The sequence below is a fragment of the Oncorhynchus gorbuscha genome, linkage group LG26 (genome assembly GCF_021184085.1).
Source record: "Oncorhynchus gorbuscha isolate QuinsamMale2020 ecotype Even-year linkage group LG26, OgorEven_v1.0, whole genome shotgun sequence".
Taxonomy (NCBI): domain Eukaryota; kingdom Metazoa; phylum Chordata; class Actinopteri; order Salmoniformes; family Salmonidae; genus Oncorhynchus; species Oncorhynchus gorbuscha.
In genome coordinates, this window is record NC_060198.1 from 10,458,336 (window position 1) to 10,474,580 (window position 16,245).

Here is a 16,245-nt window from a genome sequence, read left to right on the forward strand (position 1 = left end):
CAGAATGCACAGAACACAAATAGCTAGTCCCCTTCAGTATGAATGATATGTACATACTGCAGGCTGTGGTACTGGTAGAGGATTTAAATGTTTAACAATGCTTCATATATCACACCAAGGGAATGTGGACGGCGATTTATCAAAGGAGAGTCATCTTGAAATCCCCGTTGAGGAAATAAAGTAAAGGCACTTATGGATCAATTAGTTAACATATAGGGTGGTGTTATCATATGACCAAGTATAATACAGTACAGTGATTTTATAGTCAGATAAAGAAGGGTTATACTGTATGGGCCAGGAGTTATTCCTGACCACGTAATCTTTTCTCTTGGCCCTAGTTATAGTACACAAAAAATATATGCTCTCGAGAGCCTAAAAGGGTTCTTCAGCTGTTACTATAGGAGAAGCCTTTGAAGAACCCTTTTTTGGATCTAGGTAGAACCCTTTTGGTCCAGGTTTCGGTCCTTTTTTTTCAGGTAGAATACTTTTGGGTTCCATGTAGAACCTACCTAGAACCAAAAAGGGTTATCCTATGGGAACCCTCTTGGAATCACTTTTTTCTAAGAGTGTATATGGTATTGGACATTGTTGATTGACTCCTTTGTCTTCTGTTGGCAATCCAATTCCATTGCATTGTGTTAGCTTTTGTGAATCATCGAAAACTCACTACAGTTCTCCCTTTGAAATATACAGTATCATGACAGAGCGCACCGTGTAATTACCATGTCACAGGAACGACACAGTCTTGGTTGTCACAAACAGTGAATCTTCACTTTAAACCACAGCTTGTCATAATGTTTTATCACATCACATTAGAATAGTGGAGGATGTCTGTCATCTAGGAACTTATGGTTTTCAAGTGTAATGAGTTACAGCTCAAAAGATGCAAGCCACCATTTAAAAACCCATAGTGACAGCGGTGTGTGGTATTTTGTTGGGACAGTGTATTGCACTCTGCTTATAAATTGTAATACACTAACCCTAACCCCACCAAAACCCCAATGAGATCATCTTACAGTATCCCTCCCAAGTAGAGGATTAAGGTATGGTGTGGTAACATTTGTTTTGGATTACAGTTTTTCTCAGTCGCTTTGGTGCATTTCTTAGATCAAAAGTGCAATTCTTGATAGTACTTGTACAAATTCCAAATCATCTAGTCACTTGTGCACATCATTAAAGCAATTTCTTATTCCTTTGAACAAATTGCAATTGATAATGTACAAGTGTCAGCTTTTTTCCACATTATCAATTGCTCATGTCATGTTGATCAAAATATAGTAGATGGTTCTCTGTTGAATAGTCTTACCCCTCAAAACATCTAGGCATTAGTTCCTTGAATAAGCCATTACATGCAAAATTGTTGAACTATTTGTCATAAACTGTCAAGCATAGTTTTACACATTTCTATTAGACCTTTTGTACAAAAACGTGAATTGTTGAATCGTGCAGGAGAAATTGACCCTCACGCGTGAAGGAATGTAAAAGTGTTAGTTCAACCAACAATCAACCAGTTGTCTAAATTGCATCTCATGAAGACTCAATTGCCAAGCATATATAGACAGACCACAACATAGAGTTGCAATTTTCCAATAATGGATGGTCCAGGAAACGAACAGGGTCAACAGATAAGAGGAGGAAGAAGAGGAGCAAGGATGCGTGGTGGAAGGCAAAACAGAGGAAGAGGCAGAAGAGGCAGAAGAGGACATAGGCGCATATCAGATGACATAAGGGCCACTATTGTAGACCATGTTGTCAATCATGGCCTTACAATGGCTGAGACGGGTCGAAGGGTGCAGCCGAATATTGGGAGATCAACCGTGTCCTCAGTAGTTAAAATGTTTCGAAGAGAGAACAGGTATGTCCACCAATGTACCGTGCACTGTTACTGTATATAAGCAATATACTGTATACTTCCTACAATGCTTCATATTACAGTAGTCCACTTGTATTTCACAGCATACAGAAATATACTCTATACAGATACATACTGCACCTTACATGCACCCACCTGTATGTTTTACAGTAAAATGTGGGTTTGCATAGTTTTTGTCTATGTGAAAGTGCATCACTGCATTTCCCCACATAGGACTGCAAGATTACCTCAAACCGGTGGCAGAGGACGCCTTTTCACACCTCAACAGGAGGAGGCTATTTGCACCATGGTCCGAGTAAACAATGCCATGAGACTCAGGGAAATACAAAGGACCATTATGGAAGACAACGATGTCTTTGAAAACATCCATACGGTTAGCATCTCAACCATCGACAGGGTGCTGCATAGAAACCAGATGAGTATGAAACAGCTGTACCGTGTACCATTCCAAAGGAATGAGGACAGAGTTAAGGAGCTACGGTACCAGTATGTACAGGTAAAACATATATCTATGGAACTACTTTACAGCAACATTTTATAGTGATACATAGTACAGTAAGCATAAACTGCACACATTTCCATTGTTGTGGAAGGAACATGCAATATATGTACATTTTATGTCACTCTTCCTTACCAAAACAAATTCAACTATGTGTTCTGGGATATAGCGTATAATGGAGTTGGAATCAAGTGAACCCTCTCACAACTTTGTATACGTGGATGAGGCTGGCTTCAACCTGACCAAATGCAGAAGGCGGGGTCGGAACATCATCGGTCACAGAGCTACTGTGGATTTGCCAGGCCAACAGGGAGGAAAAATCACCATGTGTGCTACTATTTCGGAGCATGGTGTCCTAACCAATATCCCCCTTATAGGGCCATACAACACCCAGCATCTACTCAACTTTTTAGAGACTCTCTACAGGTCTCTCATCCCTGATGATGAGAGGGGTCTGCTTAGAGAGGATTTTCCAAAGTATGTGGTCATTTGTGATAATGTGAGTTTGCATCGATCAAACATCATAAGGCAATGGTTTGTGAGCCACCCGAGGATGCTCATATAATTCCTCCCACCTTATTCACCATTCCTTAACCCAATTGAGGAGTTATTTTCAGCATGGAGGTGGAAGGTGTACGATCGTCAGCCATACACACAGATGACCCTGCTGGCTGCAATGGATGCAGCATGTGAGGACATCACAGTAGACGCCTGCAGACGATGGATAAAGCATTCCAAAAGATTCTTTCCACGTTGCATTGGAAGGGAAAATATCCGGTGTGAAGTGGATGAGAATATGTGGGCCGGCCGACAGACAGGAACGTCTGGATGTGTAGAGACAGCACAATAGTGCTGCGGGCAAAGTTGTGCCTTAGGGGTGGTTTCCTGTGTTTCTTTCTAATTTAGTGTTTTCCCTTTGTGCCCCTTGAGTTGTCCAGTCTCTTCAATCAATAACCCACATACAGTAATATGTAAATAGTACTGTTGAAATTGATATATGCCATAGAAGTGCAGCCTTGTGCATTTTCAATACAGTAACTGTCATCCAAACTGTAGCCTAAGTTTACATCAGGCAATACTGTCAAATTACATAGTTACATTGACAACATGCCTAAACATTTTGATGACCTTGTTCGAGAACAATGACTCAATTACGTATCATTCTGATGACACTGACATGATCATTGGCATGAATATTTACTTTTGAGAGATGTACTAAGGATTTATTGTGACTGACTAGCTTTAGAAACATATATATTGTATATTGCAGTTTGTACAAATTGTTCTGAGAAATGCACTTATTATTTTGCAGATGTTAGGGATGATGTGAAAAATGCACCAAAGCGACCGAGAAAAACTGTAACACACAAGGTTAAAACTACTGGGAGCAAGTATAGTGAAGTGCTTTGAAGAAATGTATCGCTGAATTGAATCCATCTCTCACAGTCAAAGACAAACTCAAAGACAATATGTGGGAGAATATTTCAATATTATATGGCTGCCTTGAATATAATAGAATTCCTCTCTTAAAAGAAGGCTTTAATGTAGCATGTCATAAAATAAAAGTGTCAACAGATACCAGCCCATTTCCTTCAGGTAGCCTAATGCTACACACCCCTCATTAGATAAATCACAACACTACAAGCCATGCCATGTCCCTTCACCTTCCATTAGGCTGCATGCCAGCCAGACATCGTGGATCAATACCTTTGACTAGCAATTACCTCTCCATCCATCAGAGAGCGATTTCAGGGTAAGTCCCAAATGCCACCCTACTCCTATATAATGCACTATGGTTCAGTCCCAAATGGCATCCTATTCCTATAATAATGCACTATGGTTCAGTCCCAAATTGCATCCTATTCTCTATAAAGTGCACTACCTTTGCTGATCATCAGTATGTATGGGCTGTGATAACAGTGTGAGTGATGGGGTATGTGTGGGCTGTGATAGCAGGGTGAGTGATGTGGTATGTGTGGGCTGTGATAGCAGGGTGAGTGATGTGGTATGTGTGGGCTGTGTTAGCAGGGTGAGTGATGTGGAATGTGTGGGCTGTGATAGCAGGGTGAGTGATGTGGTATGTGTGGGCTGTGATAGCAGGGTGAGTGATGTGGTATGTGTGGGCTGTGATAGCAGGGTGAGTGATGTGGTATGTGTGGGCTGTGATAGCAGTATAAGTGATGTGGTATGTGTGGGCTGTGATAACAGGGTGAATGATGTGGAATGTGTGGGCTGTGATAGCAGGGTGAGTGATGTGGTATGTGTGGGCTGTGATTGCAGTATGTGTGACATGGTATGTGTGGGCTGTGATAGCAGGGTGGGTGATGTGGAATGTGTGGGCTGTGATAGCAGGGTGAGTGATGTGCTATGTGTGGGCTGTGATAGCAGTATGAGTGATGTGGTATGTGTGGGCTGTGATAACAGGGTGAATGATGTGGAATGTGTGGGCTGTGATAGCAGGGTGAGTGATGTGGTATGTGTGGGCTGTGATAGCAGTATAAGTGATATGGTATGTGTGGGCTGTGATAGCAGGGTGAGTGACATGGTATGTGTGGGCTGTGATAGCAGGGTGAGTGATGTGGAATGTGTGGGCTGTGATAGCAGGGTGAGTGATGTGGTATGTGTGGACTGTGATAGCAGTATAAGTGATATGGTATGTGTGGGCTATGATAGCAGGGTGAGTGATGTGGTATGTGTGTGCTGTGATAGCAGTATGAGTGATGTGGAATGTGTGGGCTGTGATAGCAGGGTGAGTGATGTGGTATGTGTGGGCTGTGATAGCAGGGTGAGTGATGTGGTATGTGTGGGCTGTGATAGCTGGGTGAGTGACATTGTATGTGTGGGCTGTGATAGCAGGGTGAGTGACATTGTATGTGTGGGCTGTGATAGCAGGGTGAGTGATGTGTGCTGCTAGTCAGTCCAGTCCAAACTAGCTTAGGCAATAACTGGTACTGCATATGGTTACAGTGACTTAACATCAACCACTTTAAAGGTTACCTCTAACTATCTATATGCAGACAGAAGAAGACCATTGCTTCAGTTATTCCATGGACTGCACAATTCTGAAGAACTATGGACCCATAAAAGCTATTATCATAGAGATGACTAATAGGATCTCTACGGCTATTATGACAAGCCATAAGTCTGCAGCACAGTATTCTCAATGTGGTTCCTCCTCCCCACGCCTCCTTCACAGTATACTCCAGCAGTGCCCACACAGTAAATATCCCTTCTCTCTCTCTCCCTTTTCTCCCTGTATTTTTCTCTCTCTCTGTATGTCTCTCACACTATTTCTACTGCTCCTTCTCTCCATAACGCTTTATTTATCCTCTCTCTCTGTCTCTCTCTCTCTGTCTTCTTAAATCCGAGCATGAAATGAATGCAGTGGCTGATGGGGCACAGTCCTCCCTCGATTCTCATTTGAAATGATAATGTGGATAGAGTGATGAGAAAAAGAGAGAGAGAGAGAGAGGCGAGAGCGGGAGAGAGCTAGAGAGAGAAAGATAGAAAGAGAGAGGAAAAGGGTGAGAGAGAAAGCACGAAGCAAGGAGAGCGAGAGAGAAAGAGAAAGAGAAAGAGAAAGAGAGAGAGAGAGAGAGAGAGAGAGAGAGAGAGAGAGAGAGAGAGAGAGAGAGAGAGAGAGAGAGAGAGAGAGAGAGAGAGAGAGAGAGAGAGAGACGGACCGACCAACCAACCGAGAGTGGATGTAAAAGCACACGGGAGAGATGGTGCAAGAGAATGAAAGAACAGAGAGCGGGAGAGAGGAAAGAGCGAGGAGGGGGGCGAGATTACACAGTGAATTTCAGAGCTGGTTTTGGGAGCTCCCTCACACACTGTTCTGCTCTGATGTTGAATCACGAAGCTTGCCTGGTGCTCCGGGAATGGAGAGATAATACGCAAAGTTATGAAAAAGATTTGAACTAAATTAAGAGAATAGAGAGACTAGATGAGTTCGACAGGGACAGGAGATTAAGATGAGTAAACCCTGGTGAATTGCCTGGCCTGTCGGCAGCAGAACAAGAAAAGTTAACTAACATGTCTCTTAAACTTCTCTGTGAACCATCACAATGAATGTAGCCTACAATATAAGTCGGTGGTAACTCATATTGTATGTGGCAGAGTCTTGCAGTACAAGCTACATTGAAGATTTATGAGCCGCCATTTGAGTCAATAGTCACTGTTTTAGTGAGCCTACAGCCACCCAGGGTTGGGGAGTAACGGATTACAAACAAACTGTGACTGTAATCCATTACGTTACCAGCAAAAATATTGTAACCCGATTACAGATACTTTTGAAAAACTAGATGATTATTTCTAGGATGCTTGCGAAACCTTTTTTGACACCTTTCTGCTTTCTCAATGGCATTCAAATCAGCATTGAAAAAAGTTTTAATTTGTTCCGCCTGAGCGAGTTCGATCACAAATCAGAGACCCCTATGATGACACACCAAAAGCATTTGAAGGATCCCGGGAAAATAGCAGAAATAGGCTTTTGAAGGCTACAGTCCAAGATATGTCTACCAATGGTGCGACTGCTGTCGGCATCCAAAGATCAGCAAATTTGAATAAAAGTCGCTCTGGATAAGAGCGTCTGCTAAATGACTTAAATGTAAATGTAAATGTAAACTCTTGGAGGTAATGACAACAGCAGTTTAAGCTGCCTATCAATCATTGTTTTTGCAGCCAGGGGTGTATTCGTTACGGAAACTGTTTAGCGATTGAGAACCATCCGGAAGCAAAAAGAGAGTTTCTATTGAACAAATTCTGGTAGGTCCTCCCTATTTCATTCTGTTTCCTTCTGTTTAAACGTTTTGCAACAGAATCAGAGTAATGAATAAGACCCAGTGGACAGCCAGTGAAAAGTGCGCTTTTGCAACAGCTGCATGGTGCGGATCCCAGCCTATGGAATAAAAGGTTGTGCTCAATACTGTGAAAAAGGAGTTTGATTTAAGAAGACCACGAGTGGGGTTTTTATTTTCTTCATGGACAATTATTTGGTAGTGCTCAAAGCATGCCATTCCGAGTGCAAATTTATTTTTTTAACAAAAAATATCAAAAACCAATTAGGCTAATTAGTCCTTGGTTTCTGGGTTGTGCTCAGGTAAAACAATTTGGCTAATCTATATTTCACTATTTCCAAGCTCTATTCCTGAAGATCAAGGGGTATTACATTAATTGGAATGACTGGAAATCTGACAAGACTCCATTGTTGTTTTAATTGAAAAGATAGATTATTGTTCTTCCACACTGATCACAACTAACCATGTCTATATGGACCTTGTTTAGTGCAAGGGGCTATTGTCTGGAACTAAGGGTCCTAGCCCGAACCATGAAAAACAGCCCCAGATCATTATTCCTTCTCCACCAAAATGTTCCGGGCATCCACCAAACCCAGATTTGTCCATCGGACTGCCAGATGGTGAGGCGTGATTCAATACTCCAAATAATGCGTTTCCATTGCTTCAGAGTCCAATGGCAGCGAGCTTTACACCACTCCAGCCGATGCTTGGCATTGCAGAAGTTGATTGTAGGCTTGTGTGCAGCTGCTCGGCCATGGAAACCCATTTCATGAAGCTCCCGACAAACATTGAAAGTCACTGAGCTCTTCAGTAAGGCCATACTACTGCCAATGTTTGTCTATGGAGATTACACGGCTGTGTGCTCAATTTTATACACCTGTCAGCAACGAGTGTGGCTGAAATAGCCAAATGCACTCATTTTAAGGGGTGTCAACATACACTATATATATATAAAAGTATGTCAACTCTAACATAGATTTATCCTGCAATATATGTCTTTCAAATGGTAATATACATTGTTCTAATGCCTCTTAAGCAGGTAGACATTTATTGGGATTAGTTTTGTCCTTGAGGCAGAACTGTGTGATTTCTGCTAGATGGGCCAAATGCAAAGTCAAAATTGTCTATATGATAAAAATGTATGAAAACATAAATGAGCTTTTTGGTCTTATTTAAGGTTAGAGCTAGGCATTAGGGTTAGCAGTGTGTTTAAGGTTAGGATTGTATTACTTTGTGGCTGTGCCAGGTACTAACCTTCGCCTCTTACAGTTTTTCTCAATTGCTAAAACACTAAAACCCATTGGCTGAACAAAGTTCTCAGTTGCCTGGACTCATTTAGCTAATTATGCAGTCTGTTGTCAATACCTTAAACCATTTCACATGGTAAAACACAATTTGCAGATCTCACTTAAGACTTTTCAGCAAAACTCTAAACACATTCTCATTCTCAAAACACATTCTGTACTCTAATGCACATGTCATCCATACTGGTAAACACAAGTGGCAACAATCAAATACAAATAGAGAAGACATGTCATTGATTGAACACAACCACTCAAAATTGATTTAACCTGTTTCAAATGATGTGACACCACCAATATAAGCCAGTTCAGAGAGCAAACAGGTTGTTGAAGGTGGGAAGGAGAAAGTCTGAGAATGGATAGAAGAAACAATATGAGAGGACGAGGACGAGTGTGTATACGAGCTGGGCGACGAGGCGGAAGAGGAGGAGGGCAAGAAAGAGGAGGACGAAGAGGAAGACAAAGAGTGGAAATATCTGATGAAATTCGAGCAACAGTTAAAGACCATGTTCTTGTCCATTGACAGTCTTGAGTGCCATTTGAGATTTCTGACCAATAAGGGAAAGGACATTCAGAGAAGAGAACAGGTACAGTATACTACTGTATTTTTGTAATTGCAAATTTACTGTACTACACTATATGCAGCTGTTTCAATAGACATTTGTAAAGTTAATCACTGTATGTATTGTACTGCATGAATATGTTTTGTAACTGCACAACTACTTTTTGTAGAATTGCAAGGCTGCCACATGCAGGTGGAAGGACAGCTATATTCACTCGGGAGCAAGAGGCCGTTATAGTTGGCATGGTCCTTCAAGATAATGCAATACGACTTAGAGAAATACAGGAACGAGTGATACAGGACAACACACACTTCCAGGGAATCGACAGTGTGAGCATTTCCACAATTGACTGTGTCCTCCATCGTAATAGGATGCGAATGAAACAAGTACACAGAGTACCTTTTGAGCGCAACTCACCAAGGGTGAAAGAACTGCAAGCTCAGTATGTGCAAGTAAGTGTACATTCAGAAACATTTACTGTAATCCAGATTGTCTACAGCACTAACACATACTATGTGAATGACATTACTCTTCAGTACATACAATGTATGTGAATCAGAAGCCTAATTGTACTCTACAGTATAGCACTGTCTCTGTACGACTTACAAAATCCTACATACAGTATATTGTATTTCTACACAGACAATATTTGACTTGGAATCCTTGGACATACCCCATGAGTTCATCTTTGTCGATGAAGCAGGCTTCAATCTAACAAAGAGGAGAAGGAGAGGCCGAAATATGATTGGACGGCGGGCCATTGTTGAAGTCCCTGGTCAACGAAGTGGCAATGTCACAATCTGTGCTGCTATCAGCAACCATGGTGTTCTACATCACCATGTTACACTCGGGCCATATAACACCCAGCACCTTCTAAGATTTATTGCCAATCTAAGAGATATTTTATTTGAGCAGCAGGTTCAAGAGCAGCAGGGTCAAGAGCCAAATGAGAATCCCATTCCCACCTATGTGATAGTGTGGGACAATGTCAGTTTCCACCGAGCTGCTCAGGTAAGGGAATGGTTTAACAGCAATGGGCAGTTTATGAACTTGTACCTCCCTCCATACTCGCCTTTCCTGAATCCAATTGAGGAGGTTTTCTCCTCTTGGAGATGGAAAGTGTATGATAGACAACCCTACGCCAGAGTAAACCTGCTGCAAGCCATGGATTTAGCCTGTGGTGATATAGGTGAGGAATCATGTCAGGGCTGGATACGGCACACAAGAGGCTTCTTCCCCCGTTGCCTCAGGAGGGACAATATTGCTTGTGATGTCAATGAAGGGCTCTGGTCTGACCCAGCCCAAAGACAAGAAGAAGCACATTGATCACGTTTACTCCTTTGATTTTTGTCCCTTTTAGTATTGTATACTGTAGTACAGTGCATTGTAGGCTGTATACTGTACAATGGAAAAATTGTATGGCCCTGAACATTGTGCTTTCCATTTATTAACAGTACTGACTGCTCAATAGATTTTGACTGGTTGTAAGTTCATATCAACAAAGAACAAGAATTACAGTATCACAGAGACAAAGGACAAGTTTGTGAGATGCAGGGTACAGTACTGTAAAAATAGGGGTACAAGGAGGAAGAACAAAAAACAAAATTGCAAAAAGCAAAGCAGAGTAGTAATTTCTGATCAATTTTGAGCTAATATGATAAAACATGTTTTCGTTCATCAAAAACAATGCTGGAAAAATATGAATATTTTTTTTAGATAAAAAATGTACTTCTTCCTGAGAATTGTATGTTTTGAACAATGTGTTATCTATTTTTCGGGGGATTGTTTACTGACTGCTTGAGAGTGTATATCATTTTGCTCACTTTGCTTATGATTTGAGAGCAGTGTTTGATTTTGAACACAGGTAAAACTATTTTGAGGCGAATGTTTCATTTTGCGAGAAGAGTCAGAGGTTATGTAAATATTGCTTGAAGACAAGAGGTTTTGTGTTTAATGTTTTCAGGAAATGGAGCAAGGTTTCAGAAATTGTGTTTTAGCAATTGAAAACTGTAATGGGAAAGTAATCTAAAAGTAACCGAAAATAATCAGATTACATTGCTGAGTTAGGGTAATCCAAGTTACATTACTGATTATAATGTTGGACAAGTAACTAGCAACTGTAAAGGATTACATTTAGAAAGTAGTCTAACCAACCCTGCAACCACCACATATCCTTGCATACCTATTCAAGTAAAAATACTCAATCCATTGAGTTGCATGCTAATCTGCTAGCATGATAATTCCAAAGTGGAATTCATTGCTAATCTTTTGGCATGCTAATTGCACTGGTGGAATGTCAGTGTAATCCATGCAGTCCTAATGAGGACAAGTGTCTTAAGGCAGAGAGGGATATCTCAGCTCAGTGTGGCTCAGAATCAGTACCAGTAAGAGGGGTGTGGAGGGGATTCTTTTGGGGGGCTGAAGTGGGTCTCTGGGGGGTCTAAGTTTCCAGTTTGTCCATGTTTTAAGAACCAATCATGCCCTCAGAACACAGTTGACTCTTTAAAACACCAACAAGCTCAGTCCCTACTCCCTATGCATCAGTAAAGTTTACGGTTCCTTGAACTCTGTTCACTTTATTAGCCATTTTTGGCAATTAGATTGGCTTATTTTGAGCTATTGCAAAGAGACAATGACATGTGCAATCCATACTGACACGGATGACCCGGAATGACCAAACACATAGAGCTACATCATAAACTCTGACGTCTAATAATGTAGAAATGTCTGATATGCGATGCTATGTGGGTACGATACGCAACATTGTACGAGCTCCTATATACCAGTGGCAGTTTTAAACTTCAACAGGAGTGGTGGTAGATATGACTGTTGTTGTTACCCTGCTAGTGCCACTGTGTAGGGGGTCCCACTCTTTTTGCTCTGACCTGATTGTGTAAACCAGGCTTGTCAATTACAGGAGCCTGCTTTCCCCCTGATCTGCTATCTCTCTACCCCTACCTCCCTGCTGCACATCTAGACCAAGCTCTCATCACACACACACACACACACACACACACACACACACACACACACACACACACACACACACACACACACACACACACACACACACACACACACACACAGTCTTTATCACTCTCTCCTCCCCTGCAATGCTCAGCGCACCAGCTTCATCTGTCTCTGTTACCTGCCAAAACAAATTCCCCCAGCCTTCCCCCTGTGTGTGTGTGTGTGTGTGTGTGTGTGTGTGTGTGTGTGTGTGTGTGTGTGTGTGTGTGTGTGTGTGTGTGTGTGTGTGTGTGTGTGTGTGTGTGTGTGTGTGTGTGTGTGTGTGTGTGTGTGTGTGTGTGTGTGTGTGTGTGCACTCGCTCAGCACAGTATCCATTTGAGTGAACAGGCTAATAAATCCTGTGTACCTCCTCTTACACTAATGAGGTGGATGACACACTTCTCCTCCTATCTCTCTCTCTCTCTTAGTTTCTCTCTAGAGGCTGCACTGGAGCACAGGGATTCTGGGATTCTGTCTCCTCACAATGGCAACCAAGTTTTCCCTCTTTAGTCCAGAGCTCAGCTGGAACACTGGATAACAACCCCACTGTCCCAGAAAACTACACTCTCCCACCCAAACTAACCCCCAAAACATCAATACAAAAAAAATGTACACTATCTTGCTCGTCAAGAGAAAAGCTATTCACAATGTACTTACAAATTCCAAACTTGTCCTGCGAATGTATATACGTTCAGCTACAGGTAGAGTCCCTGTTCACCACAACTACCTGTGCCTATACCAGGTATGAGACACCAAACATCTCCCAGCATCTAGTGTAACAGATTGAGTAGACACTAGAGGAGGGAGACGTGAACGTGATCAAATTATACATGACCATCTGACAGTTGGCTGCAAGTCAGCCCCTGGAACTGGAACCATCTTTATCTAGGACCAGGCCAACTCACACATACACACATTTACACACACATACACACCTACATTGAGTGTAGGGTAGTAAGGGAACTCTATAAGTTGGGCCCCGTAACCATTCCACCCATGACCATGGTGATGACATTTTCTCTTTGGAACATGGTACGAACAACAAACTATTCACATGTATCAGGTCAGCTGTAAATCAACCAGACACTATAGCCTCTGTGTGAACGTGTGTGTGTTTGTGTGTGATGGATTTATGGCTTCAACTGTGTGGGAGAATTCAGTCAACTTCAGTTGAACTACTACATATACCACCAGGGTCATACAGTTCCATTGCCTTGTGAATGAGACTACCTTTGTTCAATGACATTTCCAGTGAAGGAGAGAGAGGTATTTTGTAATGTCAGAGTCACTTTACAAAAGCTATTGATGGCAGGAGACGGAAATGTATTAAATTACCCGCTTTGTATATATTTCAAGAGTATATATATATACACTGTATATTTCTCCATGTGGATAATGACATGGCATTTGCAGAGGAAGCCTTGGAAGAAAAACGCTCTCAATCTGGATACTCACAGAGAGGGCTTACATAAAAGGATACACAGACATAATAAAATACAAAAGATGTATGTCTTTATCCTATCCTTTATCCTGTAACTCAGAAATGGAGTGAAAGTACTACTCTGTAACTGTGTAACACTGATGCCATATCAAGATGTGAGAAAACAGAAAAGCAAAACATTCATTAGTTAATACCTACTGACATTAAACCATGGGCATTAACATTGCTTACATAAAAAGAGAGACCCCTGGCCTAGTGTTGTGGTAGGAAGCGTTACCACACTATATCTTGTTTCCCCAGAGATGATCCGGAGAGTGGGACATTACAATGACACATACTGTAACACCTAATATGGGGATCCTCCTTTCCAGTGGAGACCTGGGTTCAAATACATTGAGCATTTGCTCTAGCCTGCCTAGAGTGCCAGATGGAAATTATTTTAAATAATATTTGAACCCAGGTCTGCTCCAGTGTGGTGAAACCTTTGGGGGCATCTCTTGGAAACAATGTTATAGACTGTACACCACTCATGACATAATAAGCCAATTATCTTAGTTTACTGACCTTAAATGAGAGAGAAGCTGTGAAACAAAGGCCATGTCTACAGAATGGGGCTGGGCTGGAGAGAATCTGGGCCAGCTACTGTTACTACTCTTTGGCAATGGAATGGATAAAGTACGCCACCCTCTGGTCACATGAGGTACTTACGCTGAAAAACTACTGAAATTTAACTTGGAAGTAAACTACTAGGCCTACAATAAAATCTAAATAAGTAATGTTAGCAAAGACATACATTTGTAAAGGTATGGTGCAACTATATTTGATGTGATGCCTAAGAAACTCTGACTGTATTTTCACTGTGTAAAAATTCTGGTTCTTTTGTATTAGCTTTTGCTGTTGAGCACTGCCTCCTTGTGAATGAAAAAGAGAAGACACTCAAGCTGACAAGTTGGTTGGATGTCCTTTGGGTGGTGGATCCATTCTTGATACACAGGGGAAACTGTTGAGTGTGAAAAACCGAGCAGTGTTGCAGTTCTTGACACACTTAAACCAGTGTGCCTGGCACCTACTACCATACCCAATTCAAAGGCATTTACATTTTTTGTCTTGCCCTGTGAATGGCACACATACACAATCCACATCTCAAATGTCTCAAGGCTTAAAAATCATTCTACACTGATTGAAGGGGATTTAACAAGTGGCATCAATAAGGGATCAGAGCTTTCACCTGGATTGTTTGTATACTCAGTGTATAAACCTTGACAGCGTCCCAAATGATATCCTATTCCCTTTATAGAGCACTACTTTTGACCAAGGTCCATAGAGCTCTGCTCAAAAGTACTGCACTAAGGAATAGGATGGCATTTGTGAAGCAGACATCCCCTGTTAATCCATTGTGTGAGAGTTTGCCTTGACTCTGGCTAGAGTTTATGTCCGGATTCACGTGCTGACATTAATCTAGGTTTATCCACCACGCAGAGAGATAAAAGACAGTGTAAAAATGTAACCACATTATGGGTTTGATTTGAGATGAAGGGCTTAGAAAGTCAAAGCTCCCATGTTACAAGAAAACAACATAGTTTGAGGGTTTCACGTAACTTTTGACTGAAAAGAGGGGTGTACAACTATAGAGGCTGGCCTGGCGAAGGGCACACACACACACACATTACGTACCTGGTAGTAGTAACCATTGTCGGTCTCATAGGGACGCCGTGTGATACTGCGAGCTCCCAGTGTGGTCTTCAGGATCCCCTCACAGCCTGAAAGAGAGACGGGAGAAGGTGTTCTATACATACTGTATAGAATAACATGGCATTCTTTAACTCCCACTGTCTCTCCATCCCTGGGTCGCTTTTCTTTCCATCAAATGAAATCCTTGATGTGAGACCTTGTTCTTGGTAGCCATTATATTAGCATAAAGTAATGAGACAATCAAGACAGAAAACAACTGCCACAGTTACATGAGGTAGACTAGTTGAGCTCACAATCCATTCCCTGTAAGTATTTAGGAAACGTGCACTTCTGCACGTGTATTTACTTTTCTCCTATCTATAATTCAACACACACATATTCACACAGACAGCGAGCCAATAGTGACACGGGGGGATGAAGGAGTGCGTTGGTATGAATTAATAATTGGTTGGGAGTAGGTTAGAAACTCAGTCTTCGGCTTTGTAAGAGTGAGACATGAGAGCTCAGCTTTAACTTAGAGTGGGAGTGGACTAGTAGCAGTTTAATCTGACTAAAACAGAGCCTTCATCTGTGGTTAATCTGCACCTGACATGACACCACGCATGCACCGTATTAACAACGCAAACTCCCTGTGCCCATACCCTGCCTTAGCGTCACTGCACCATCTGTAGGTTGTGGATTTAGCCCCTGACTGCAGTGGCTGGGCTGGGACCAGAGTAGAGGCAGGTCACTGCTAAGCATGCACACCTGCAGTCAATCAATTACAATGGAGCTCTATGAGTGTTAGATATAAGCCGTTAACGTGTCTGGCCCCAGCAATACACAACAATGTCCTGGCAGGGCTGGTTCCCCACTCATGTGTCCTGGCGGGGCTGGTTCCCCACTCATGTGTCCTGGTTTGCTGGTTCCCCACTCATGTGTCCTGGCGGGGCTGGTTCCCCACTCATGTGTCCTGGTTTGCTGGTTCCCCACTCATGTGTCCTGGCGAGGCTGGTTCCCCACTCATGTGTCCTGGCGAGGCTGGTTCCCCACTCATGTGTCCTGGTTGGCTGGTTCCCCACTCATGT

General features: G+C 42.2%; 1 protein-coding gene across 3 annotated transcripts in view; it reads right to left on the reverse strand.

The window, feature by feature from the left end:
* Positions 1 to 16,245, reverse strand: part of LOC124015146 (rab11 family-interacting protein 4A-like) — a 100,814-nt gene that overhangs the window by 77,160 nt on the left and 7,409 nt on the right. For all 3 annotated transcript variants that reach the window (XM_046330122.1, XM_046330124.1, XM_046330121.1), the window contains exon 3: positions 15,161 to 15,246. In XM_046330122.1, coding sequence (XP_046186078.1) covers positions 15,161 to 15,246 — 86 coding nt within the window. The remainder of the gene's footprint in view (positions 1 to 15,160; positions 15,247 to 16,245) is intronic.